Source organism: Pocillopora damicornis, chromosome 1 (assembly GCF_964200805.1).
Source record: "Pocillopora damicornis chromosome 1, jaPocDami1.2, whole genome shotgun sequence".
NCBI lineage: Eukaryota > Metazoa > Cnidaria > Anthozoa > Scleractinia > Pocilloporidae > Pocillopora > Pocillopora damicornis.
The window spans coordinates 31,507,952-31,532,322 of NC_142670.1; the positions used below are offsets into that span (position 1 = coordinate 31,507,952).

The 24,371-nt window shown below is 36.7% G+C and overlaps 2 protein-coding genes and 2 long non-coding RNA genes across 9 annotated transcripts; 2 read left to right on the forward strand and 2 right to left on the reverse strand.

Annotated features, from left to right (window-relative positions):
- Nucleotides 1-400: 400 nt before the first annotated feature.
- LOC149053305 (uncharacterized) lies at nucleotides 401-2,870 on the forward strand. The gene is made up of 2 exons (XR_016181981.1): nucleotides 401-1,253; nucleotides 1,998-2,870. It is a non-coding gene; the product is annotated as an uncharacterized LOC149053305 (long non-coding RNA).
- Nucleotides 2,871-3,338: 468 nt separating this feature from the next.
- LOC149053306 (uncharacterized) lies at nucleotides 3,339-14,860 on the reverse strand. 5 transcript variants are annotated; one of them, XM_089189679.1, is made up of 19 exons: nucleotides 14,484-14,860; nucleotides 13,613-13,764; nucleotides 12,725-13,216; nucleotides 12,484-12,567; nucleotides 12,097-12,132; nucleotides 11,765-11,821; nucleotides 11,022-11,143; nucleotides 10,315-10,394; nucleotides 9,768-9,847; nucleotides 9,257-9,343; nucleotides 8,724-8,811; nucleotides 8,093-8,177; nucleotides 7,722-7,865; nucleotides 7,335-7,460; nucleotides 6,933-6,968; nucleotides 6,253-6,316; nucleotides 5,982-6,013; nucleotides 4,371-4,410; nucleotides 3,339-3,892 (listed from the first exon to the last, which is right to left on the reverse strand). In XM_089189679.1, exons 1-19 carry the CDS (start codon nucleotides 14,732-14,734, stop codon nucleotides 3,705-3,707), a joined length of 2,244 nt encoding a protein of 747 aa, XP_089045805.1. In that variant the 5' UTR covers nucleotides 14,735-14,860; the 3' UTR covers nucleotides 3,339-3,704. The 5 variants fall into 5 exon arrangements, 4 of the variants coding, with proteins under 4 accessions (XP_089045805.1, XP_089045814.1, XP_089045819.1 ...); XM_089189693.1 differs by having other exon boundaries at nucleotides 3,842-3,892; nucleotides 4,323-4,410; XM_089189688.1 differs by lacking the exon at nucleotides 7,722-7,865.
- On the forward strand, nucleotides 6,949-18,352 carry LOC149053307 (uncharacterized). The gene is made up of 3 exons (XR_016181989.1): nucleotides 6,949-7,042; nucleotides 12,737-12,851; nucleotides 17,661-18,352. It is a non-coding gene; the product is annotated as an uncharacterized LOC149053307 (long non-coding RNA).
- Nucleotides 15,976-18,073, reverse strand: LOC149053308 (TNF receptor-associated factor family protein DDB_G0285149-like). Of its 2 annotated transcripts, none has more exons than XM_089190068.1 (4): nucleotides 17,688-18,073; nucleotides 17,181-17,361; nucleotides 16,754-16,965; nucleotides 15,976-16,510 (listed from the first exon to the last, which is right to left on the reverse strand). In XM_089190068.1, the coding sequence occupies exons 1-4, from the start codon at nucleotides 18,065-18,067 to the stop codon at nucleotides 16,348-16,350; spliced, it is 936 nt and encodes a 311-aa protein (XP_089046194.1). In that variant the 5' UTR covers nucleotides 18,068-18,073; the 3' UTR covers nucleotides 15,976-16,347. The 2 variants fall into 2 exon arrangements, with proteins under 2 accessions (XP_089046194.1, XP_089046186.1); XM_089190060.1 differs by having other exon boundaries at nucleotides 17,607-18,067.
- Nucleotides 18,353-24,371: the final 6,019 nt, after the last annotated feature.

Consider the following 24,371-nt stretch of genomic DNA (forward strand, 5'->3'; position numbering starts at 1 on the left):
CGTAAAATGCGACTTTGTTTACTGGTACTGTTTTATATAAGCCGTTTTTTCGTAAATTTAAATGGCTCTGTTACATAGCGCCTTCGGCCCAGATACTGATATTGATCCACTAAATGTTCGTAAAATGCGACCGTTAAATGTTCGTAAAATGCGACTCTTAAATGTTCGTAAATGCGACTCTTAAATGTTCGTAAAATGCGGCTCTTAAATGTTCGTAAAATGCGACTCTTAAATGTTCGTAAAATGCGACCGTTAAATGTTCGTAAAATGCGACTCTTAAATGTTCGTAAAAATACGTTAAATGTTTGTAAAATGCGACTAAATGTTCGTAAAATGCGACCGTTAAATGTTCGTAAAATGCGACTCTTAAATGTTCGTAAAAATACGTTAAATGTTCGTAAAATGGGATCACTCAAGGTTTCTGGTAAACCAGACCAAAAACTCTCGATCTAAAACGACCACGATATCTCGTTTTGCCACTCTGCGACAAACGAGGCTCGATTACGCAATCGAGCCTCGATTTTCCAATCGAGCCTCCATTTTTCAATCGAGCCTCCATTTTCCAATCGAGCCTCCATTTTCCAATCGAGCCTCCATTTTCCAATCGAGCCTCCATTTTCCAATCGAGCCTCCATTTCCCAATCGAGCCTCCATTTTCCAATCGAGCCTCCATTTTTCAATCGAGCCTCGTTTCTTTACTCGAGGCTCGTATCGAGAAAAAAAAGAAAAAAAGAATGGAGGAGAGGTAAGCAGGGAGAAAAAATAGAGACAAAGGAAGGAAGGAATGCACCAGGCGGCAAACGTAATTTACTTATTCGAGAGGGCTCAGGGTCCCGGAAGGGTTGTATCGGTATGGGTAGAATCCACTGAGCAAATGATTGCAGGCGCATTGATTGCTCAGCGATTGAACAAGCTGCATTAGGTGCTTCTGTGATTTCATGCCAAAAGAAACCGCAAACAAGTTGTGAATGGGAGTTGAATAGATGGAATGCGAGAAAGCACAGAGGATAATTTTCGTTTCTTGGTTTCCAAAAGTTTTACCCGCCGAAAATGGAGTGTGCATCGCAGGTACAAAGCAGTTAAGCTTATATTATTTATTGTATTCAATTGTTTTAGGTACTTGTACTGGGCTTAACATCGGTCAGTGCAGAGCAAAGGAAAATGTAGTACGACCCATAGAAGCGGAGAGGATAAGAGTCTTAAATTCAGTCTGATAAACAGTTAAGGCACTAAAGTACTCCTTTAATTACATGGTATGTGTGGTTAATCTTCAGTGAGCTTAACACCCATAAGTCTCAAGGTGAACAGTTTCTTTAAAATTAGAATTTTCCTAAAAAAAAAACCCAACAACAACAAGAAAATGTTCAAGAGAGAGAACAAAGTCCTTCACACGGGAAGCGTATATCATTACATACGAGAAACAGTAATAGTTGACATAAGTAAACCAGGCCATACTGCATGTGCAACATTACCTTTGAATTTCAAATGATAACTAGTACTGCATAACACTAACAACGTATACATCAGTTACTGAATTTTTTGGGTTTCGTGCTTATTGGTCATCATCAAAAAACATAAACAAGTATTAACTTGTTGCCATAAGTGTATCTATATATATATATATTGTAACGAACTTCTAACTTTGCTTTCTGTTCAGTGCATGGCAAGAATTAGCCAAAGGGTCTCTGCTCTATTTAATCACTGCGCTCTCACCCAAGGACCCTTATTCTGCACCTTTCAGTAAAGTAAACATAGGCATAAATTTTTGCTCTCTTTTGGAAGTCTTCAATATTGCATGTGCAACATTAACTTTTATTTCCAAATCATAACAAGTTCCCCATAACACTAATAACATGTACATCAGTGACTTTTTTTTTGGTTTCTATGCTTCTCGTTCATCATCAAAATATATATAAAATATATAAAAGTTTTAAGTTGTTGCCATAAAATGTGTATATTTACTGTATAATATACTTCTAAATGTTCTTATTGTTCAGTGCAAAGCAAGAATTAAGACAAAGGGTCCCTGCTCTATTGAATCACGGAGCTATCACTCAAGGAAGCTAATTCCACCCTTTCAACAAAGTAGGCATGACTGTAAGTAAGGTATTGAGTTTGATGTAAGCTTAAATTTTGATACTCTTGTGAAAGTCTTCCAAATTTTCCTATTCCAATATATGGTCTCTTTTGTGTCCATGTAAAAGAAAGTTATCTTTGAATTATTATTTACTTCAAAAGGTTTTATTTTCTTTGTATATTTTCATAATATGCTCTGGTCATCAATATATTCAAATTAAAAAAAAATTGTAAACATTAGAATAAGTTTGAATTTGTAAGTATGGCTGTAAAAATTTACTATGGTTATTCTTGAGCAGAATGCTACAGACAAAATGAAACTTCCTTTTTTTGGACCAAAGATAGAGTCACAAATCATATCTGATTGTAAAATTGTTTTGATTGAAAGGTTAAATCTAACACATTGATTGAACAAATAGAACACCCTGGGATAAAACTCTTTGTACAATGAGGACACTTCTTATGTTACACATAACCATACGTGCCATTTAAAAGAAATGTATAACTGTATTCATTACTTGTTTTAGGCTTTATTACACCCATTTTGAAATCACTGTTAGTCCCTGTAATCTGATTGGCTCTAATTGGTGCGATTTATTCTTGAATTGCACCATTTTTTGCTTTAAATCACATCTTTTTCCCAGCTAGTGAGGAGGCTTCACTAAAAACAAATCAACCAATCAGATTTCAAGGTCTACTGAAAACAACCAATCAAATTGCAGGAAAATGAGAGACAATGAGTATCATGAGGCAAATTTTTGTTTCCAAAACTCCTATCTTTTCCCCCCCAAAAATGGATGAATTTTATTTCAAACCAGCTCAGTACTGCATTGAACTGACCAAGTCCTGTACTTGGGCGATTTCAAAATGGATGAAATCATGTGTATGATTTCAGCCCAAATTGCACTCTGCTCAGTTCAATTACCATTATTAATATCTGTAAATGCAGAGTAAAGGAAAATGTAATATGATCCATACAAGTAAAGGGGATAAGAGACTTAGATTAAGTGTGATAAACAGTTAAGGAACGAAAGTGCTCCTTTGAGTACATGGTATTTGTGGCTAATTTTCAGGAAGCTTAACACTCCTAAGTCTCAATGTGAACAGTTTCCTCAAAGTGAGATTTTTTCCTCAAAATAATAAAAACAAAACAACAACAACAACAAAACCTCCAAGAGAGAGGACAAAGTCCTTCAAACGAGGAGTGTATATCACAACATACAAGAAATAGTAATAGCTGACACAAGTAAACCAGGCCATACTGCATGTGCAACACTAACCCTATAACTCCCATGAGTGACCAAGACAGAATTTCTCCTTACGATAGTAACAAGATAAGTGATGAGAATAAAGAAAAAGATCAATTGGGGGATAATTAGTAGATCCAATACTAAATTCTCTGAACTAACATTGAAAGAATTGTACGGCTGACATTAAATAGAATAACAAATTTGATCTGGGAGTTAAAGGGTTAACTTTTAATTTCAAATCATAACTATTACTGCATAAAAGTAACAACTTGTACATCAGTTTCTGAAAAATTGAAAATCCAAAGGTAAACAAAAACAAAAGTGCAGCTGACCAGGGTCCCTTTAAAATCCTTTTTTTTTTTAACAACTGTCCTCCTTTTACTTTTTTCTTTTTGCTGTTGTTCTTCTGTCCTTCTTTTTCCTTTTCCTTTCAAGTTTACTATCGGTATGTTCCTTCTCCTCTTCTTCTCTATGTTCCCTCTTTCTCTCTTCTTCTTCATATTCTTCCTTCTCCTCTTCTTCAGTGTTAACTTGTCTTTTGGCCACCAGTACTTCCTGTCCTTCCTCTGGAACAAAAATATAATTTTAGAGGTTGTAGTTGACAAATAATTGTCTTTTTCTTGCTGTTGATTTAAATTATATATTACCCTATTTGTAGGATTCCTAGATAGGACAGAAGTGCTTTATACATTGCCAGTTTAAGTAAGGGCCTAAGCAAAAAGGACCTGTAGGAAACGCCCATAATCCATGGTCCTCGGGGCAATAACACTCCGTAACGCATGTTTTCTAATAGAGTATGATCATTTTGTGTGACTTGCTGATTAATTGCTTTTGGCGTAATGAATTTTGTGATGAAAGACTGCCATTGCCTCATAACACAAGGTGCTGTAATGACATATTATTATGACATAATCCCATAAAATGCAGTAGAATGCCAGTGGATCAACTACTGTCAGGGCTGGCCATTTTTACCAACATTACAATCAGGATCCTTACTAGTAGGTTAAATACTGAGTAGTATACTCTTATCTATATGCTTCTTACCTGCTTGCGCAAGAACAATTCCAGGTACTGGGAGCAATTCCTGAAATGAGATAAAAAGAAAAGGGAAGTATGCCACCCACAGGAGTCACGTCTAACTTACTTTTAACAACTAACAACTTAGCCATAGCTCACAATAAAGATCACCAACAGTTAAACCAAGACAGGACTGGCTCCAGCCCTTATTCCCCTTAATAGCATGATCATAATTATGAGGAGATAGTTTTATAAATTTAAATATAAAAAAGATAGATACTAATGAAACTTACATGAACTTATCTAATTCCATGACCTCATGTTTCAATGGTAAATCAAAGTGAGACATTCAATACCATTTCTTAAACACTCAGTAAAAGATGTTACTAAGCTAATTACATAAAAACATGATCTCTATTTCATTGTCTCTAATTAACTTATGTTGATAAGTTGTTTATATAGTGTCATGACCTTTATTTAAAACTATGTGGTAATATATACTGTCAGTTGCTCAACCCTGCTGTTGTAAGTATTATATGATTAGGTGTTAATGTTAGTGTTATGCAGGAGGAAGCCACGACAGTTCTTTTTATTCACGAAAGTTTTTTTGTTTATATGCTATTTGACATGTCTTTTATAAGTACTTCAGCCTAAATGTGTTCAGTTAACATAAGTACTGTCACAAGAGGACCAGTCAAGTAAGTCTGCACCAAGTATTGCTGCTTAGGGAGAGCCTTGTCCCAAGAACCAGTCAGTCTGCCCCAAGTGTCGCGGCTCACGAAGAACCTCGTCCCAAGGGACCCGTCAGTCTGCCCCAAGTGTCGCGGCTCACGAAGAACCTCGTCCCAAGGGACCGGTTAGTCTGCCCCAAGTGTCGCGGCTCACGAAGAACCTCGTCCCAAGGGACCGGTTAGTCTGCCCCAAGTGTCGCGGCTCACGAAGAACCTCGTCCCAAGGGACCCGTCAGTCTGCCCCAAGTGTCGCGGCTCACGAAGAACCTCGTCCCAAGGGACCCGTCAGTCTGCCCCAAGTGTCGCGGCTCACGAAGAACCTCGTCCCAAGGGACCCGTCAGTCTGTCCCAAGTGTCGCGGCTCACGAAGAACCTCGTCCCAAGGGACCCGTCAGTCTGCCCCAAGTGTCGCGGCTCACGAAGAACCTCGTCCCAAGGGACCCGTCAGTCTGCCCCAAGTGTCGCGGCTCACGAAGAACCTCGTCCCAAGGGACCCGTCAGTCTGCCCCAAGTGTCGCGGCTCACGAAGAACCTCGTCCCAAGGGACCGGTCAGTCTGCCCCAAGTGTCGCGGCTCACGAAGAACCTCGTCCCAAGGGACCGGTCAGTCTGCCCCAAGTGTCGCGGCTCACGAAGAACCTCGTCCCAAGGGACCTATCAGTCTGCCCCAAGTGTTGCGGCTCACAAAGAACCTCGTCCCAAGGGACTGGTCAGTCTGCCCCAAGTGTCGCGGCTCACGAAGAACCTCGTCTCAAGGGACCTGTCAGTCTGCCCAAAGTGTCGCGGCTCACAAAGAAATTATTATCTTTAAAACATGACAATGTAACATGCTATTTGTAGGGTTTTGATAATAAAGGCATACCTCCAATAATTTTATGTGACATGTCAATGTGCATTACTTCCCTTACCTCATTTTTATTTCCGGTGTCTCGATCTTCATCTGTTGTGACAAGAATTAGTCTTAGTATGCAATATTATATAATTTTATATCATTAATTAGTTAATGGCAAACTGTCATCCGACTGCATGACAGTTCGCCATCATTAAATTTTATTTTACATGTCTTCATACTTTGCTTCCTTTTATCCAGTGTCATTTGAAGGTCCTTCATTTTTATTCTTCAAACTGTTTTTTCATTTTCTTTTAATTATTTTTTGATGTAATATTTGTATTCATCACCTGGTAGTGTGGATGACAGTTCGCCATCAGACTGCAAATCTGGGACATTTCCTTGGAATGTCACCTGTGGTAAAAATAAGGAAGGCCATTAACTGACCCAGAAGTAACAAGTCTGATTTCCTCACCATTAGCAACTTCAAAATTAATGCTTAACCCGATGAATAAAACTAGCTCATAACCCAAACTGTTAACCTGGGCATACAAAATGGATGGTCAAAAAGAGTAATGACCTAATTGAAAACATTACACTGGGTTGAAAAAGGTAGAATTACATATATGCTTAATTGGATTGATTGATTAATTCTGCAGCATTTGAGACATAAGCTCTTAAAAATAAATGAACAAATAAATCTTCTAACAGGTGACAGAGATAATTTTGAAACAATTTTATAAAAAAAGAATCATCAGTAGTTTTATCCATTACAAGTAGTGTACACCAGCAGTTGTGGATACAAGCAGTAAATTGCCAGGCACAAAAGACTGAAGTGGTGATTCTAATTGCTTGGTTTACTTTTTCAACGATACACTTCCTTTTTATCTGTGTTGATCACTTGTGCCATGTTGCTTCATATCAGCATACACCTATAGGCAGATAATTTACTGTAAACTGGCCAATTCAAGCATGCACTTTACTTATGTTGCATAGATAATTTTACTGAATGTAATTATTTTTTCCTAACCTTTGATCCCAGAAGTGATTCAATTTCTGCCTCATCCTCGATAAAAAGGATAAAAACAACATGTTAACAGAATCAAGACAAGGTTTGATACTTAAATTCCACAGTTTAAGGTATTTAACAGGGCAGCTGTTTGAACATTTTACCATAGTGACTTTTAAATCTTGCGCAGGTAAATTGGTGGATATACAAACAATGAGTGATTTTGTGTGCTAAGAACTGCCAGGTTTTAGCACATCAGTTGTCATATTTTTGCTTAGAGTTAGAAATCATGATTGAAAGGGTATTTTGAAATTTAAATTCAAACATTTACCTTCTTAAAATAACACAAGTATATTTTAGACTTGAATTCCAGGTTTCTAGTACTGTTATAATTTGTTTTATGTAATATTATTGTTTACTTACTCTCTCACAAATGTGCAAGACCTCTGTTCTCTCCAAAAGGTCTCCATGTCTTACCACTTCCCTACCTCTTTGGATAGTAAAATAAAGTGGTAGACATTCATTGGAGCCTGCCCAGTCATATACCTCCTATGTCATTAAAACAGGAAAAAAGTTTACATTAAAAAAAAAATGATCTGGCAATCACTATATGTCTGCATTTTAGAAGAAGTTCTTTTTAAAGCAACAAACTGTATCATTATAACTGTATCTATATATATATATATATATAGATACCCTTGGGGTGGCTATATAGCCTTACCTCCATCCTAGCATCAGCACTGCACTGATGAGGCCCAGAAGGCCGAAACAGTACTGTCTGCAGTTAGTTATATATATACATATATATACCTGGAAGAAAGCACCCTTATTGAACTGGCGTTTTTCCTTGCCATTTGAGTGGCATAGGACAATTGTCACCTTCTCTCCTTCTAGACTGGGCTGGGTAACCCTGCCTTGTCGGGCCTCCCTTATTTTCTTGCTTGATTTTTTAATCTGACATAATAAATACATGACAACTCAATTAATATTTCGCTGAAAATGTATAAAAGGTATTGAAATTTCTGCTGCTTAGTAGTTTATTGGTAATAAGTATTATTTATGCTCCTAGAGTCTTGAAGGAAGTCATCTAACAAAGATCCTTATTTCATTGCTGGACTTTCTTGATATCATTGATATGGGCATTATCTTTGTAATATAATTTTTTGGGAAATGATATTTACCAATTTCGTCTTGTCATTCTCGATTGCCTTTTGCAACGAAATCTCCTGCTCCCTCTTTAATGAGCGTTCCTGTTCTAACCTCTCCCTGTTGGAAACAATAAATAGCCAGCTGTTACCATAAATTTGTTGGTAAATTGATAAGCCTCCCTTTCTTATGTCAAATACTCATAATTTAGTTTGTGTCACAGCTGATACCCTGGTGTTAGTACTGCTCTCTTTTGATTTTCTTGTAAGTTCATGCTTAATGGCAGGAGGCTGGTAAATATAGAAAGATCATGAATAACACCCTTGCAATTTTGATCGATTTTAACCGCCCTCCTCCTCCCTAATAATTAAATTTTGCGTGAGACGAATCATTCTTTTCAACTTGTGTATCTCATCAGCATTCACCTTGATTTGGTGCTACAAATGTACATCTGCCTGGGTAATCAAAACATATGCATATTATAAAGATATACCTGGGTTTTTAGAATAGGAAGTTGTAAATAAGACATTATTTAACATGATTACAGCTTAGTATCTGATGCTATATATGTTTATGGAAATTTTCAGTACGATCATAAGGTTGCTAATGAGTAACAAGTTGGAAATATTTCTACCTTTATCGTATCAAATATAAAAGACCTCTTACCATTCCCTGGTGAATGCATCCACAGCATCTGCTGCCCTTTTCATAGCATCCACCACATCTTCTTCTCGTGCTAATTGTAGGTTGTCTCCTAGTCATAAGAGTCAAAAGTGAAAGAATTCTGTTTTCAGCCATCTTAAAGTCAAATCAGATAAGTATTAACCTGTGATATTTACTCTTAGAAAGCAGCCAAAAATATGTAGTAAAGCAACATACCAAATTTACACCAAGATTCTTTTTTGTACTGGGTTAAGCTGTGGTGTGAAGGTAATAATACTAGTGCCTGATAATGGCATGGGAAATTATAACTGTCCAGTAAACAGGTAATGAGAATACTCAGACTTATCAGGTAGAAGTTATCACTGTATCTTGATGCAACACCAAATTCTCATAACTAATTTTCACGGAAATGTGTAGCAGCTGGAGAGGAGACTTAACTATCATATTTTGGGAGTTAAATTAATTTTACAATTATTATACAAAATTCCCTTAGTTAACATATACTGACTTGTAAAACAAATTCTTAAAACACTCACCGCAAAAACGCTCTATGAGTATAGGCCGAGAAGTTGTGGGTGCCATTATTAGCAAATCCGACCCTGTGCTTCCAAATTTTCTTTTCACTGTCGTAACAAACGCACATAAAATGGTAAGAAGAGTTTGAGAACATTGATAATTATGGTCATTATTGCATCTATTATTGGAGTATGAAGGTTGTCATGGGGTACCAAACATAGCATAATGAAACATAACAGAGACAATGAAACAACAGGAAATACTGGTTGGCTCCTTTCTCCAGAAAGTGAAACAATTTATTTGAAATACATCCTGCAAGGGAACAGGAGATCAACCCTATCAAAGTCCTTTTATAATGAAGAAACATATCTATGCACACACTCTTCACATTACACAATATCACAATAAAATGGAAATATTCTACCAAAATATTAATGTTTAGCTGGTTAAATTTTAGGGAAGTTTTTAAACTTTGACCTTTTGTTGTCTTTTATGTCCAAAAAAACTAAAGTGTGGACAGTTATTCAATACCTTCTCTCCCAGATTTTGAGTTTTCTTTTGCTATCCAAAAGTATGCGTTTCCATTACTTCTGCGTAGAATATTCAGAATCCTGATGATTTGATAAAGGGAGAAACATCTTTGATTAATAATTTAATCACTACATAATGTGAAATACAGCATGTGTGCATTGCGCAATGGATATGGAAAAATCTTGAATACCTCTGTGATGTTTATTGAATGATCTTTGTGCTTTGAATTTTAACATAATGTATGATTGTAAACATAGAAACCAGTCAGTTGGGGCCACTTTCATTCTTAAAAAATTGTCATGTGGGCATACATTGCACTAGGTCGCCATGACCACCACTGATGTCACCCATGTGATTTGAAGCAATATCCACATGAAATTTTAAGCCACTGTTCATGCCATGTGTATCTTAATGAGGAAAAGATATCTGTAGAGTGTGATCTACAGCATATTTGTCATGGTGACTCAGTGTAAGAAAAAAGGCTGTTTTAGTAGAGTGCAGGGTGCTTTTAGTAATAAAAATAACCTTAAGAATCATTGATAGTCACCTTATCACATCAGGTATGTTGTCACCTTTGAGGATCACTATGACCATGCTCCTCCTGTCGGACCTGGCCTGGTGACACATCTAGATGCGCAAATTTTATAGATTAAAGTAGAATAAAATTTAACATATAGCCTTAACGTGTCAAATTTTACATTGACATGTCATTTCTTTTGTATAATGGCACGACACAGTGCATTGTAATAATGCATAGAATAGGATTATATGTCAGATAGAGAAATGAAAGTTGATCATATTAAGCAAAACAGTAACTTAAGTATATTTTTCCAAAAGGGTCTGTTCCAACATAATGACCAATTTAGATTCACAAAAGTTTACAGGCTAATTTTTTTTTTTCAAATGTGATTGTCAACACATGTTACTTGTCAGCAATTTAACACATTGACACATGGGTATGCTAACTGTATTTACTATAAACATTTTACCTAAAAATTGCAGGCAAACATATAACAGGAACTAAATTGACTGCCATGACACCCTTTAACTCCCATGAGTGACCTAGACAGAATTTATCCTCACAATATCAACACAGCATCAACCAGATAAGTGATGAGAATAAAGAAAAATATCAATTTGGGAATAATGAGTTGATCCAATACTAAATTCCCTGAACTAACATGACAAGGATTGTATGGTTGACAGTAAGGAGAATTACAAATTTGATCTGAGAGTTAAAGAGTTAACACAAACCTCCTCGTATGTCAAGGTCAAAAAGATTGGCAGAAGAATGTCCTCGTGGGTTGATGCTGCCTCCATGAGCACATGTTCACAGGAAAGCACTTCCTGTGTTCTGTCCATATCATTCAATGGCACTACAAAATTATTATGAGTGTGGTTTACAAACAGTAATGGTATTCAATTGAACTGTCATCCATTAAGGATGTTTGTGCCAGAATCTTCCCCCCAGCTTTTTTTTTTTTTTTTTTTAAACTTTTGTTGTAGTTTGCTTATGGCCAACTAATGCCAAGAGTGTGAATGAAAGTAAAGGTATCTATTTCTCCTTTTTTCTTTTCACTAATAGTAAAATGCAATTGCACATGTTACTCATTAAAAGATAATCACCGGTTATATTGGTTTTGTATTGTTTTGTTTTTGTCTTGTTTTTCCTTTTACCTAATGAAGGGCAAAAAAATTGTAGTTTTGGATTTGAATTCCTGTTTTGTCTGTACTTAAACAGTTAATCTACCAGTGCTTATAGTCTACAGTGTAATGTGAACTGGGGATTAATAAAAGCTTTTTCAAAATATATTAAGCTGAAAATATGAAACAGATAGCAACATAAGATATAAGGAAGCCTCAGCCATGCATTTTAAGCTAGAATGCTGCTTTTGGCAAGATATTATTTTGTATCTAGTGGAAATTTTCTATTGTCATCATCCAGGGAGAGCTGTGCATTAAAGTGCATTGAATTATTGACAATATTTCCAACATACCTTGAGCATTCTGATTGAGAATTCCCAAAGAACTTTGGTCTTCTTTTACAATCCCAGCTGAAATGAAGTGGCATAAAATGAAATGAATATCAAGACATTAGTTATTGTGCATTCCTTTATGCCACGAAACTGAATGAGTGAGTCAATCTGTCAGTCTATATCACACCATACTGTAGCATAGTAGAATGTTCTATTCTCCATTTACAGGAGACACAGTTGTTCATCTCTTGAATTTTAATTAACACATTAAGTAATTAAAATTATGTTGAAGTTAATTCAACATTTGTTTTTCAAAGTGTATGTGTTTTATAATCCATTTTATAGAAACATACCTTTTTGCCACTGATGTATGCCAGTTAGGTGACATGCTATGTTGAAAGGGAAAAAAAATCATGGAGTTAAAATTTTGTCTTTTTTTAAAAATTAATTTCTTTCATTTCTCACATAAATTTGGTTGATTTACTTCACACCTCATGTGTAAACTTGGCTTGGCCTAGGGTGCACAATTAAGTTGCCTCTTAAATGGAAATTTATGATACAATCGGAAATCATCCATGTAAACTACCTGCAGTAATAAACTAGATTTCTAGCATAATATACATGCAGTTTTCAGAAAATATCCATTGCCACCCTAGGGATTAATCCAAATCAGGATTGGGGTTGGGGTCTGCAAAAAAACAAGCATTTAAATGTTCTTTAATCAGTCATCATCATATTACCTGAGTCAACATTTACTGGGTTGCTAGCTAAATAGCTTCTGTCGAGTTCATTGTCATTGACTTCATCTAAAGCAATGACACCATCTGTTCAAAAAACAACACAACACAGTTTCAGGTGTATCACACGATAATTATCTATGGCAGATGGGTCAACTGCTTCCACACAAGATGCAAATACAGGATTAAAATATAAATCATTAATAAACTTAATAACTAATGTGCCAATCAATTAAGCACTTACATTCACTTGTAGGCAATGTCAAGTCCACCAGACCAACAACACCACTTGCCGCACTTGTTGCACCACTGGAAGTCTCTGGCTGGATGACTGAATTGGTCACACTTGTTTGAGATTGGCTGGGATTTTGGTGAGTGGTAGATTGTCGAGAAAGCAAGGGAGGGTTGGAATTAGGTCGAGCAGGGGGAAGGGAGGGTTGGAAATGGTTTGTGGAGGGTGGGTTGGAATTGGGTTGAGCAGAGGGGAGGGAGGGTTGGGATTGGTTTGTGGAGGGTGGGTTGGAATCAGGCTGAGCAGGGGGAAGGGAAGGTTGGGATTGGTTTGTGGAGGGTGGGTTAGAATTGGGCTGAGCAGGAGGAGGGAATAGTTGGGATTGGCTTGTTGAGGGATGGATGGAAGCAACATCAAAATTAGGATTTGTTTGAAGAGATGGAGAAGGATGGTTGGGATTGCTTACTCCTGGTGTTGGTCTAGACTGAGGGTTAGTGTTAGATCCTGAGATAAAAAAGGAAACAAATAATTTTTAATTAGTGTTTTGAATTATTAGTGAAATAGTGGAAATATGAGCTTATTGCAAGTTTTCCTTTGATAAATCTATGACATAAATATTTATAAATATATATTTTACTCCACTGTACTTATATCCATGTCAACATGCAAATTCGCTATAAAACAGCCTTTGCAGCACAGTTATCTGGAAGCGTTGGCAAAGATGGCCTTTACTATCTTTACCCATGAGTCGTGCTACATAAATGTGTATGCACTCATTGCAATCTTTTTGTGCTGAGACAAGTCACAATGTCAACAATTTTTTTTGCTTGTGGCCAAGGACATTTATGAGCTGACTGCAACAACACAAACCCCTAATTGCTTATGAAAGATTACACAAACCTCCATTTCTTGGGCGATGCAAAACCATATATATTCGCCTGGAATTAGCCCTCCCCCTGCCATAAATTCTTAAAAGTTCCTTGGCGTCTGGTATGCCTTTGTATACTTTTTCTATTCTGCTTCCTCGGTTTGCGGACTTGTATAGACGAATTCTATGAAAAGAAAGGGCCAACATTGACACCACATACAGTTTACAGTTGCTACATATGAAATGGGATTTCAATTCACTATGTAGTAAATATAGTATGTAGTATGTAGTAGTATGTAGTAAATAGAGATGATCATTGATAAGTTTCTAGACTTGTTTGACATCTGTTATTCCAGTCCATATTCCCCTCTGCCCCTTTGCCTCCTCCCCCTTTTCCAATGGTTAGCCCTGCCAATCTGAAAATTCCAGTTAAGGCTCCTGCTTTCCTTAAATATTTTACCAATTGCCGGTTTTCACTGTCAAACCATCATCAAAACAATTAAACAGATGAAGTCAAGAATCGAAGGGATAAAATAAGCTGACGCTCTATGGGGTGGGTCTGAATTTTTTTTCCTGTAAGACGGATTCTTTCCGCCCACCATTACATGTGTTATAAAAGGTGCTGCTTTTGTATATTATGAGCAGATTTCACTCCTTTACAGGCCTTACAGTCGCAGCTGGTCCACTGCGCATACTTAAGTTTTTATGAATGATCCTTAGCAAATAGTTAAAGTATAAGTGGTAAATTACTAAAGGCTGTCTTGAATCCTACGTCGCGTGGCTGGATTACACAATCGTTTTGCCTTACCTGGTTTTTACATTACTATAAACTTATCCGTTTACATCCAGTATTCAATGCATACAACTTGCATGCGAGATTAAGTGCTCTGGTACTTATCTTACCTATTCAAGTCAACTGCCGCAAGTCCAGCAAAATTTTCCTTCACCAGCTCTTTCATCTTTGCACTCGAATAGTTTCCTTGAATTGCGACGTCTTTAACCCTGCCCTCACGATTCAGCAGTACCCACGGATTTCCACGCGGTGTACAATTTGCCTTCTCTTTCAGCCATACGAATACTTTATTAATTGACCTCCCTTTCGGCTGCGGTGACCCGCAATCGCTAGCAGAGCTGGAATCGCCTGAATCTCCCATGTTCGATAACACTTCGTCAGTTCAGTCAACTTGCACAACAACAGCCTTTAATCGATGAAATCAAAACGAACAGGCCCTCTTTGTTCTACTGTAGAAGCAGGAGTCCGGCACGTGAATACGACAACCGAGATCAATCAACTTCATTGTTGGGGGAGGGGGGCCCCCAGTGGGATATTATACCAAAAGACTATTTCCGCCATCACATCAGTATTGTGTATATGGGTTAAGTCTATTCACATAGCTTTTTAAGTTTTGGGACTTGAGTAACACTAGTTGAAGAGAGGTTTGCAGGGTGTCACGCGCGTGGGAATTTCTCATGGCGTGAAAAGACAAAAGAAAGTTAGAAGAAGGAAGCCGTCAAGAAGAATTTGAAGAATTTCTTCGCGATTAGGTGTCCAAAACACCACCACTTTCTAAACAAAAAAGAGGCTATTTCACCAATTCGTTCAGCGGATTTCTTTTGTTCCTCAACAAATTGCAAATCGTCAACTCTATGGCGTTTAAATTGCCCTTTCTTATACGCTAGTCTAAGTTTGGAGCTTGGGCTGAACGTTGTCATATTTTGAGAAGCCTGAAAACGTTCCGGTGATGTTCTCACATTTACAAGCATATGAGATATTATTGTTTCAATAAATCAATGCAGACGTGACCAGGAAACGTATCAAAGTTATAATTGTTTATTGTAGTGTGGTATGTCGAGTTGGTTTCCACATGCTGTGCGACTTTTTATGCCGCGACAAACTCATGGCAAATTTTGCATAACAAAAGGTAGCTAAACAGGTTTACAACGCGAAAACGCATCTATCTTTCATGCATAATGGTTCATTATTATTTATACCACTCAGTAAAAGAAATAAAATTAGTGACACTTAATTTTAGTCACGCGCGTTATCGTCGTGAGGATAAATGAGCTAAGCGCTTGGTGTCTTTGTACGAAATTTGTGCAACATGCCCTGGCATCCGTTCCGTGTTTTAGGATTTGGGCGCAATGACCTAGGAATGAGGTTGCAAACGCTCACCGCCAACTTCGGTCGCTTTAGATCTGAATTGACAAATTCCCAAACGGGAGTTGTTAAATTTCGCTTTGCGTCCGTTTAGAGACAATGGAGATACAATTGGAGCAATTAGCATTGTTTCAAAGTGACGAAATGCTCTTTTCGTCGGTAAAGAGCGAGGGCCGCGTTTGCATATCAAAAGTTTTCCAAATTCCAATTTTTAAAAACTATATCAAATCATCAGCATTTCTTATTTACCTCAATTTTACTTATCCTTTGAAAAAAAATATCTCTATCTATATCTAAAAATACCCAAAAATCCTCAGAACATAGATTAGTGAAATGAGCGGACATTTTTTTTTTGTTTGAAGCGAGCTAAATATTTGCGCTAAGCTCATGTTAAGCGGCGTTACATTAAAGCGACCTTCGAGTGTAACCCTTTACCAACCAGCGCGACATTCCAGTTTTACCTACACGAAACGATTGTAACAAAAGGCAGCAAAATTAGTGGTGCGTTGGCCACCCTGTAAGTTGAATTGAACACGTGACGAAAGAAACAGCATCTTCGTAAATAAGTTAGTGAAAAGAAACTTTACTGAATAAAATTTACAATGTATTCTATGTATGTTTGTAGATAGCTATAATTAGTTTTATAATTAAATCTTGCTCTTTTTCAATCGGGCCCAAGTCTTCCTTTGCCCCAATGATTTGATCCTCCATAAGGGTTTCACATTCGGTATCAAAGACTCTCATTACTCCGTCCTCGTTTAACAAAACAAATCTGATAGAAAAGGGTAGGTTAATTAGTGTTTAGAATTTGATAGAATGATGCTGTTTTAAAGATCGCAAATAAACAGTCGATAAATGTGAAAAGTTATAAATGAAGGTTTGGATTAACGATTTAAATTAAAAGATGTCTATACTGTCATTGTTAAGTTCTGCATTCATGAATGACAAGTTGATTTACCATACTACCATTTCACTTAATAACAGTCAGGGTAGGAGTGCCTTTTGACTTTCATACCTTGTTTGAACTGTGATTGGCGAAGAGCCAAACACTGCATTTAGAAACAGCCTATTTTGGCCAGAGGTCCTCTTCCACAGGCACCGAAATGTGTGACTTTCAAACCCAAACAGTGGACTTGAAATATCCTTTGGAATTCGGATTGACGACTTCGGCACTGTCCACCGGTAGCACTTTCGCTTAGAAAACTCCCTTTTCACGGCAACTTGAGACTGCAAATAATAATAATAACAATATTTAGAAAAACAACGATAATAATAATAATAGTAATAATAATAATAATAATAACAATATTATTATTATTATTATTGTTGTTGAAAGTAAGAAACAAAAGCAAATAAAAACGAAAACATCGAAATTCTAACTGAATGAAAAGTATCTCAATTGTTATACTTGAAAACGAGTCTCCTAAATGAGATCAACAAACCTTGTCATAAATCGCGCGCTGAAGACTTTCAACTTGACTCTTAAGTAGCGCCTGGTGGCTTCCTTGATAAAGTTCGTTGTGGGCATTTTCCATCCCTAACTGGTAGAAATTGTTACAACCGGCCACGCTGCATTTCATCATTCTTTTAGGACATTCGTCCAAATGAAGGTGAACATGGGACCTGAAATAGACACACATGGATCTTACGTTATCGGGCTTCTTTGGGAATTTTATTACTATTACCGGGTTAACCCTTTAAGAGGCCAAAAAAAATTTTAACAAGTTTTACCTTAACTGCGCTTTACTACTGGGGCAAAACCGGGTGTTGGTCCTTTTGATTACTTTTTTTTCCATGCTCTTTTCTTTAACAAAATGATGAAAAAATTTTGTGAATCAATTCATGGCGATAACTGAATGACAACTGACCTGGGCAAATTATGGCCACAATTTAATGGACATGGTCCGGGCTTTTCTTGACAGGTTGGTTCATGCTGATCTAGTATATACCTCTCCACCTCAGCAGTGCAGTACTTGCAAGGTACTTTCTCTTGAGGGCAGATCTCCAAGTGACGCTCAAGTGAATCTCGCAAATGCGATCCAGGACAGCCATTGGGGCATTCCAGAAGGAGGAATGAGCAGGTCTCTTGATGTCTCTCCTTAGAACCATGCTCACCGACCCACGAGCAGCCAACGTTTGTGCATTTCACATTCAATTTGGAAATGACTGAACTGAGGGGTATGCTGATGTTCAACATGTGTTCGTTGATTGGCTCCCGACATACTGCACACGCCTTTTCCCGTCCACCTCCGGATTGATTTGAAATAAGCTGATGTATACATTCTTGGCATCCACTGTGTCCGCACAATAAGGACACGGGTCTGTTCATCAGCTCCTTGCTAAAAAATAGAACGCGATTCCATCAACAAAAAATACGTGAACTCATTTTACAGCTTTCGATCCACGTAAAGATTTATAACACACAACTGGCATCAGATCCCGTCAAGGGTGGCACCTAGCGTATGCCCCGCAACGGGGACCTACGCATAAATGCAAAAAACCTAAACATGAGCGCAAGCGTTGGCTACCGTAATCAGCCGAATCGCGTCTTTTGATAACCGACTAGCACTAACCCAATATGAAAGAAGCACAAAAATAAAAAGAACACAAGATGTTTGCTGGATACTTCATGAATTTAACAAAAGATGATCAAAACTCTCCCTAAAAGTAATGGTAAATCTGCCTTGAGCAACCAGACCCGCGACTAAAATTACCAGAGTAAAAATTCAAAGATATGGTTAGACTAGAAAGAACACCGGGCTAAGTGTTTCATGAAGTGTTTGTTTTTATGTAAGTAACACTTTTACGAGCCTAGGAAATGACTTTTCCCGCCTTTATGGCACAATTTAGATCGGCGCATCTTGGGTTACTGCGTCTTTTAACTTAACCCGGACTAAAGGTGAAAGCTTTCGGAAAAGGAATCGGTAGTGAGCGCCAGGGAAAAAAAACAAACTGATCAATTTTAATCGTAAATGAGCTACGAATCATTGCCAAGTTAACAAGCCAAGAGAATGTGAACTGTCAATTGTTCAAACTCTTATTAAGGTTTGAATAGGAATTCTTATGCACTTCCACTAAATACTTTGCACCGCACGCATTGAACCAAGTCGCTAGAGTTTTGAGGTCAGGACACAGTTGCCATAAATTTCCCTTGTTTTGGGGCTTCTTCTTAGCGATTGATCTGTATTCTCTTTTTTGCCGAACTTGGAGTTAAACTGACTCTTCCCTTGTCGTCAGCTTTTCTTTTTTCTTTCGCAATGAAGCTCGACAGGTCTGGAGAAGGAAAAGTTCCCAATTCTCCCTAGCACGCACAAGCAAAGCCTCGACGTCCAGTGACAACTCACATGGGAAAACTTTCTCGTACGGAACCTTAACGAGAATTGAATGATCTCACAAGGGACGGTTGTTGAGAGTCAGGGCTACTTTTGACTAGCGCAGAGGCACAAAGAACAACAAACGCTTATTTCTCTTATGTTCTTACGATTTCCGAAAGGCAAGCATAGCATAAGCACAAGAAGAACATTTTTAGCTCTTGTTATTGTCCTTATGTCGGCTTATGCTTATGTCACGGCGATCACTAAAGAGAACTACATTGGCGAAGTAAGTGATGGTAGGTTGCTGCTGTTCTCACTAAAGTTTAACTCGTTCATGGAACTCGCGGTAACAATTCAGCCTTGTAGGGCCCGGTAGATTAAAGGGCAAATAAACTAAAAAAAACTTATGACCTAGAGAAGTTTTGAAAGACAATACGTTAACTAATCAATAAAAGTAAACCTTACCATATTGGGCAAATTAAATGGTCGTCTGTGTTAGCATCGGGTAAAAGCTCGCAGTTGAAGTGGCTCAATCCAGACATATTAGCAAATACCACAGAAAAGGAGAGTAACTTTCAACGATAAAATATCCGTTCACTTCACTTTACCCACTTTAACTCTGCAGAACACACAGGGAAATAGGTCTTTAGAGAATTGGGCAATCAATGCTTAAGTTAAAAAGGCACTTTCGTTACACAATGCTAAATCAATCAATTGAAAACGACTTGTGTTTAATATAGCCTAATCCTCAAAGGAACTGAGAACATGGGTCTGCAAACACAACAAGCATTAATGAAGGTTTTAATTAATCAAAAATGCTCTTTTCAAAAATAAATATCACAAAAGGGAAAAGTTCAAAGACTCGAGGGAAAAGAACTCGATTCTGCAAACACCACTGGTAACAATAGCGAAGGCTTTATCAATTAAAAAATTGTCTTAAAAAATAATTATCACAAAAGGCACTTGCTAAAAAAAGGATTCTGTTTGAGCCCGAAGACTCGAGGGAAAAGGGCATGAGTATAAGGGTAATGGTATAAGGGTATGAGTTAGCCCCTCGTCAGATCGCTCTGACGAGGGGCTAACGCTCGAAACGTCAGCTTTTTTACTCTTTACGGTGGCTACTTTACATCCCAGTTGTTAACACTAAATTACCTGCTAAAGCCTTAAGACTCGAGGGAAAAGAACACAAGTCTGCAAACACAATAGGTAACAATAACAAAGGCTTTATTTATTAAAAATCACTGTCTTCAAAAATAAATAGTAAAAAAGGCACTTTGGCGGCACGTTGCTTAGTCAATGAATTGGAAAAGCCCAAAGACTCAAGGGAAAAGAACACAAGTCTAGGTGAAACTAGGTCTCTGTTGTACGCCGACGACATGACAGCTACTCTAGCAAATATTTCATCAGTCGAAAAAGTAATACAAATCCTTAATGACTTCGAAAAATGTTCTGGCTTAAAAATGAACCTTTCTAAAACCAAAGCTATGTGGGTTGGAAAAAACAAAAATTCTTTAGAAACACCTCTGGACCTTGAGTGGTGTACAGGTGTTAAGACCCTAGGTATTCACTTCTCCTGTGATCAAGAACAAGTTATAAAACAAAATTTCCAGGATAGATTAAATGAAGTTAAAAAAATGATTAATTTATGGAAACTCAGAGGTCTCTCCCTATTTGGCAAAGTAACAATAATTAAATCTTTCCTAATCCCAAAATTATTACATGTTTCCTCAATAATAGAAACCCCACCCGAAATTATTAAACAGATGGAGAAAATGATCTACAAATTTTTGTGGAAAGGCCCTGATAAAGTCACAAGGCTTTCTGTGATAAATACTTTAGAGAATGGTGGACTGAATCTCACAGACCTTGAGCTACATATTATAGCATTAAGATTGTCCTGGATTCCGCGTCTCATAGATGAGAAGGAAGGGCCCTGGATTTCTTATCTCAAATACAACTTACAAAAATACGGAGGATGTTTTCTTTTTAGATGTAACTATGATGTAAATGATCTTGACTTAAGTCTTAGTAAGTTTTACTTACAGCTTCTAAGATGGTGGGCGGATTTTAGATGCTCCTTTTCTGATGTGAATTATTCTCAAAATGTAATTTGGAATAATAAGGATATACGAATTAATAATAAACCTGTTTTTTATAAAACATACTTTGACAAGGGCATAACTTATTTGAATGATTTACAGTTCGATGTTGACAATGTGCGTTCTTATGAATTCTTTAAGCAAAAAGGACTTAACACTAATTTCCTGACTTGGACAGCCTTGAGATCTTCTATTATTAATATGAAATCAAAAAGCTCCTGCCCCATCCCCACAGCGGGTAATCTCGATCCTATGAATTTTGATTATAAGTCTAAATCTTTTAATGCATATACTGCAAAGTGTAAACAGTTTTATTCTACGATGATAACAAGTAAAGCGAGAATCCCGAATGGCTTTAAAAAGTTGACAGCGGATTTTGAGCTTTCAAATGCGCAGGAACTTTTCTCTATTCCTTATCTTGTTGCGAGCGAAACGTATGTTTGGTCGTTTCAATACAGAGTATTGAATTTCATTTTGTTTACAAACGATAAATTGTTCAAAATAGGGTTAAGTGATTCGGACAAGTGTTCTTTTTGTGGAACCTATACGGAAGATCTGTACCACCTCTTCTTTAACTGCTCCTTTGTGCAAGCTTTTTGGAACGTATTTACAGTCTGGTGGTTTGATCTTAGTGGCGAATATTTAATTTTGTCTTTAAAAGATATTATGGTTGGCTTACTTCAGAGGAATGATCTGTTAAATTATTTGATAATTTTAGGGAAATTGACTATTTGGGAATGTAGAAAAAATAACACCTCTCCAATATTTAGATTGTTTTTGCACAAGGTTGAAGTTAAAAAACAAGTTGAAAAAATAATTGCTATAAGAAACAGAAAGCTTCGCGATTTTCAAATTAGATGGGAATTTCTCATATAATTTTGTGTTTGCCCTTTTTTTAAGGAAAAGAATGGAAGACCAATGCATAAACTTAGATCTCATATTCTTCCTTGTTTATTAGTTTATTGTAGTTTATTTTTGTTAGAGAATTAACTGGGCGTCGCCATCGCCGGTATGTGTCACTGTGCAATGTTAAAAGAAAATAGTACTTTTTGTATGTAATGGCATAATTAGTAGATTGTGTTGTTAATAGAGCTGGATACTGTAAGTAGTGTAATTATTAGTGACTGTAAGTAGTGTAATTATTAGTGACTGTAAGTAGAGTAATGTAAATAAGCATTGTAATTAGTGTAAGTGGTGTTTCATATTGTATTGTAAGCATTGTGTTTGTAATTTAAAAATAAAAATTAAAAAAAAAAAAAAAGAAAAAAAAAAGAAAAGAACACAAGTCTGCAAACACAATAGGTAATAATAATTAAAGCTTTATTTATTAAAACATACTGTTTTCGAAAGCAAACATTACAAAAGGCTCTATTGGCGCGCTGCAAAATCAAAATATTGAGAATAAAAATAAAAAAAGTTTTTGCCAAAGTAAATGTTACATGTCAGTTGTTTGATCCTTCTTTCATTTAAACTGCGAACATAACGAAATCATACTGATAAAAATCGATGTAGGGATGAAAAATGCGAACGAAAACTAAATCACACATAAACTGTGACAAAAAAATAACCAGAACTAAGTAAGCCGATGGAACCTTAATAAATACCAAAGTTGAGCTTTCTGGAGTCAGCATAATTAACTTGAAAAACATCTTAAAAACATCTGCATTTCATATCCATAATTTATCGTTCGAAAAGGACGCTATTAATGAGAAAAGCGAGTTTGCTTATTATCAGATAATATAAATATTTATTATATTGTACCAAAGTTTCTAGGGCAACATGCAATTTTATTTTGTCAATGTACTTTATTTTATAGAGATGACGCTTGATTTATTTTTGATCAATTGTATATTTCAATATAATAGGGTAAATTGTTTTATTTGCTATGTTATATTTTATTGGTTAATTGTAGGTCCGCGTCAGCCTCATTAGCTGCTAATTTTCTTAATGTGATTTCTTTTGCCGCTTTTTCATCGAAGAAGTGGGAGTACCCAAATTCAGAAATAACAGAAGATGTAAGAACTGATGATGGTATGACAAATGAGGCTGTACAATTTGACCATACAGATGTGGGAGAAAAAACCAGACATGATAACAGGCATTCGCATGGACTCCTATAAAACTTATAACTTATAACTGTACAATTTGCTGTTGGAAGAACTCAAACAGCTCAAGTTGTAAGAAAACAGTTTCCCCTAAGACCTGCAGCTGCTAAAACCATACACAGATCACAAGGTGATACTGAGACTAACATGTGTGCAGCATTAGTGCAACAGCTTCGCAAGACTTTAATATTAATTGCCCAAGTCATGCAGAGAGGATTCCTTTTTTAACAGAGAACACAGCTATAGAAAAACAAGTGAAAAACTTCATGACCAATTACAAATCAATAATTATTGATCACATCTTTACTAGCAGTCTGAACAATGTTTCATCATACTTCTCACTTAAGGAACATTTTTTTCTGACCTTAAATTAGTTTCTTCATTAATCAAGACCACACCTACTACTTGAAATCATTTATAAAGGGCAATTACTATTCCATAGCTGTTGTAAGTTATCAGCACTTCAAGCTATCATTAAAGTTAAGTTTTTGGACTTATAGACGTATAAGATCAACCTACATGTAATATTGAACACTCAACCTAAACTCCGCTCATTCTATGCGAAAATCTTATCAAAAGTTTCAAACAAGGTAAGTATTATAAAAATATTCAAAACCTCATACTTTTATCTCTAATTTCTTATGTGACCAGAAATAACATGTTTCTATCACCTTTTATTTTGTTAGTTTAGTTAAAATAATGTACAACATAAAGGAATAATATTGTTATTATTATTTGGGCCAACTATCGTCCCCATCTACACATTCCAATTTACTGCTAGTTTCAAATAATTTTTTGCTTCCTTCCTTTCAGTGTCAAAGAAAAGAAACTTCACTGATACCTTCTAACCTTAAATGGCTTCAAATATCCAAGATGAAGAAAATGCAGAAAATTTGCTCATCTCTTCTGACACAGACATGGAGAATGAACTGTCACAATTATTTGACAACTCTATCGACGAGTCGCATCTGCTGAACTATGAGGAACAGCACAGTAACAATGAAGGTCATATCACTTCTGACCAGGAAACAGCACAAATCAGTGAAAAACCCGAAATTACTTCCACCAAAACTAACGCTATTTTATGCTCTCTGGTCTGTTAAAGCTAGACCCTG

Excerpts from the sequence above, each read along its gene's own strand:
- LOC149053306 (XM_089189679.1), bottom strand. The coding sequence starts at position 14,734 with ATGGGAGATTCAGGCGATTCCAGCTCTGCTAGCGATTGCGGGTCACCG. Across the intron at positions 11,144-11,764 it reads TCTCAATCAGAATGCTCAAG|TGCCATTGAATGATATGGAC; the intron begins GTATGTTGGAAA and ends ATAATTTTGTAG. Across the intron at positions 9,344-9,767 it reads CTCAAAATCTGGGAGAGAAG|TGAAAAGAAAATTTGGAAGC; the intron begins GTATTGAATAAC and ends TTGTTACGACAG.
- LOC149053308 (XM_089190060.1), bottom strand. The coding sequence starts at position 18,067 with ATGAACAGACCCGTGTCCTTATTGTGCGGACACAGTGGATGCCAAGAA. Across the intron at positions 16,966-17,180 it reads AGCGCGCGATTTATGACAAG|TCTCAAGTTGCCGTGAAAAG; the intron begins GTTTGTTGATCT and ends TATTATTTGCAG. Across the intron at positions 16,511-16,753 it reads CCAATCACAGTTCAAACAAG|ATTTGTTTTGTTAAACGAGG; the intron begins GTATGAAAGTCA and ends CTTTTCTATCAG.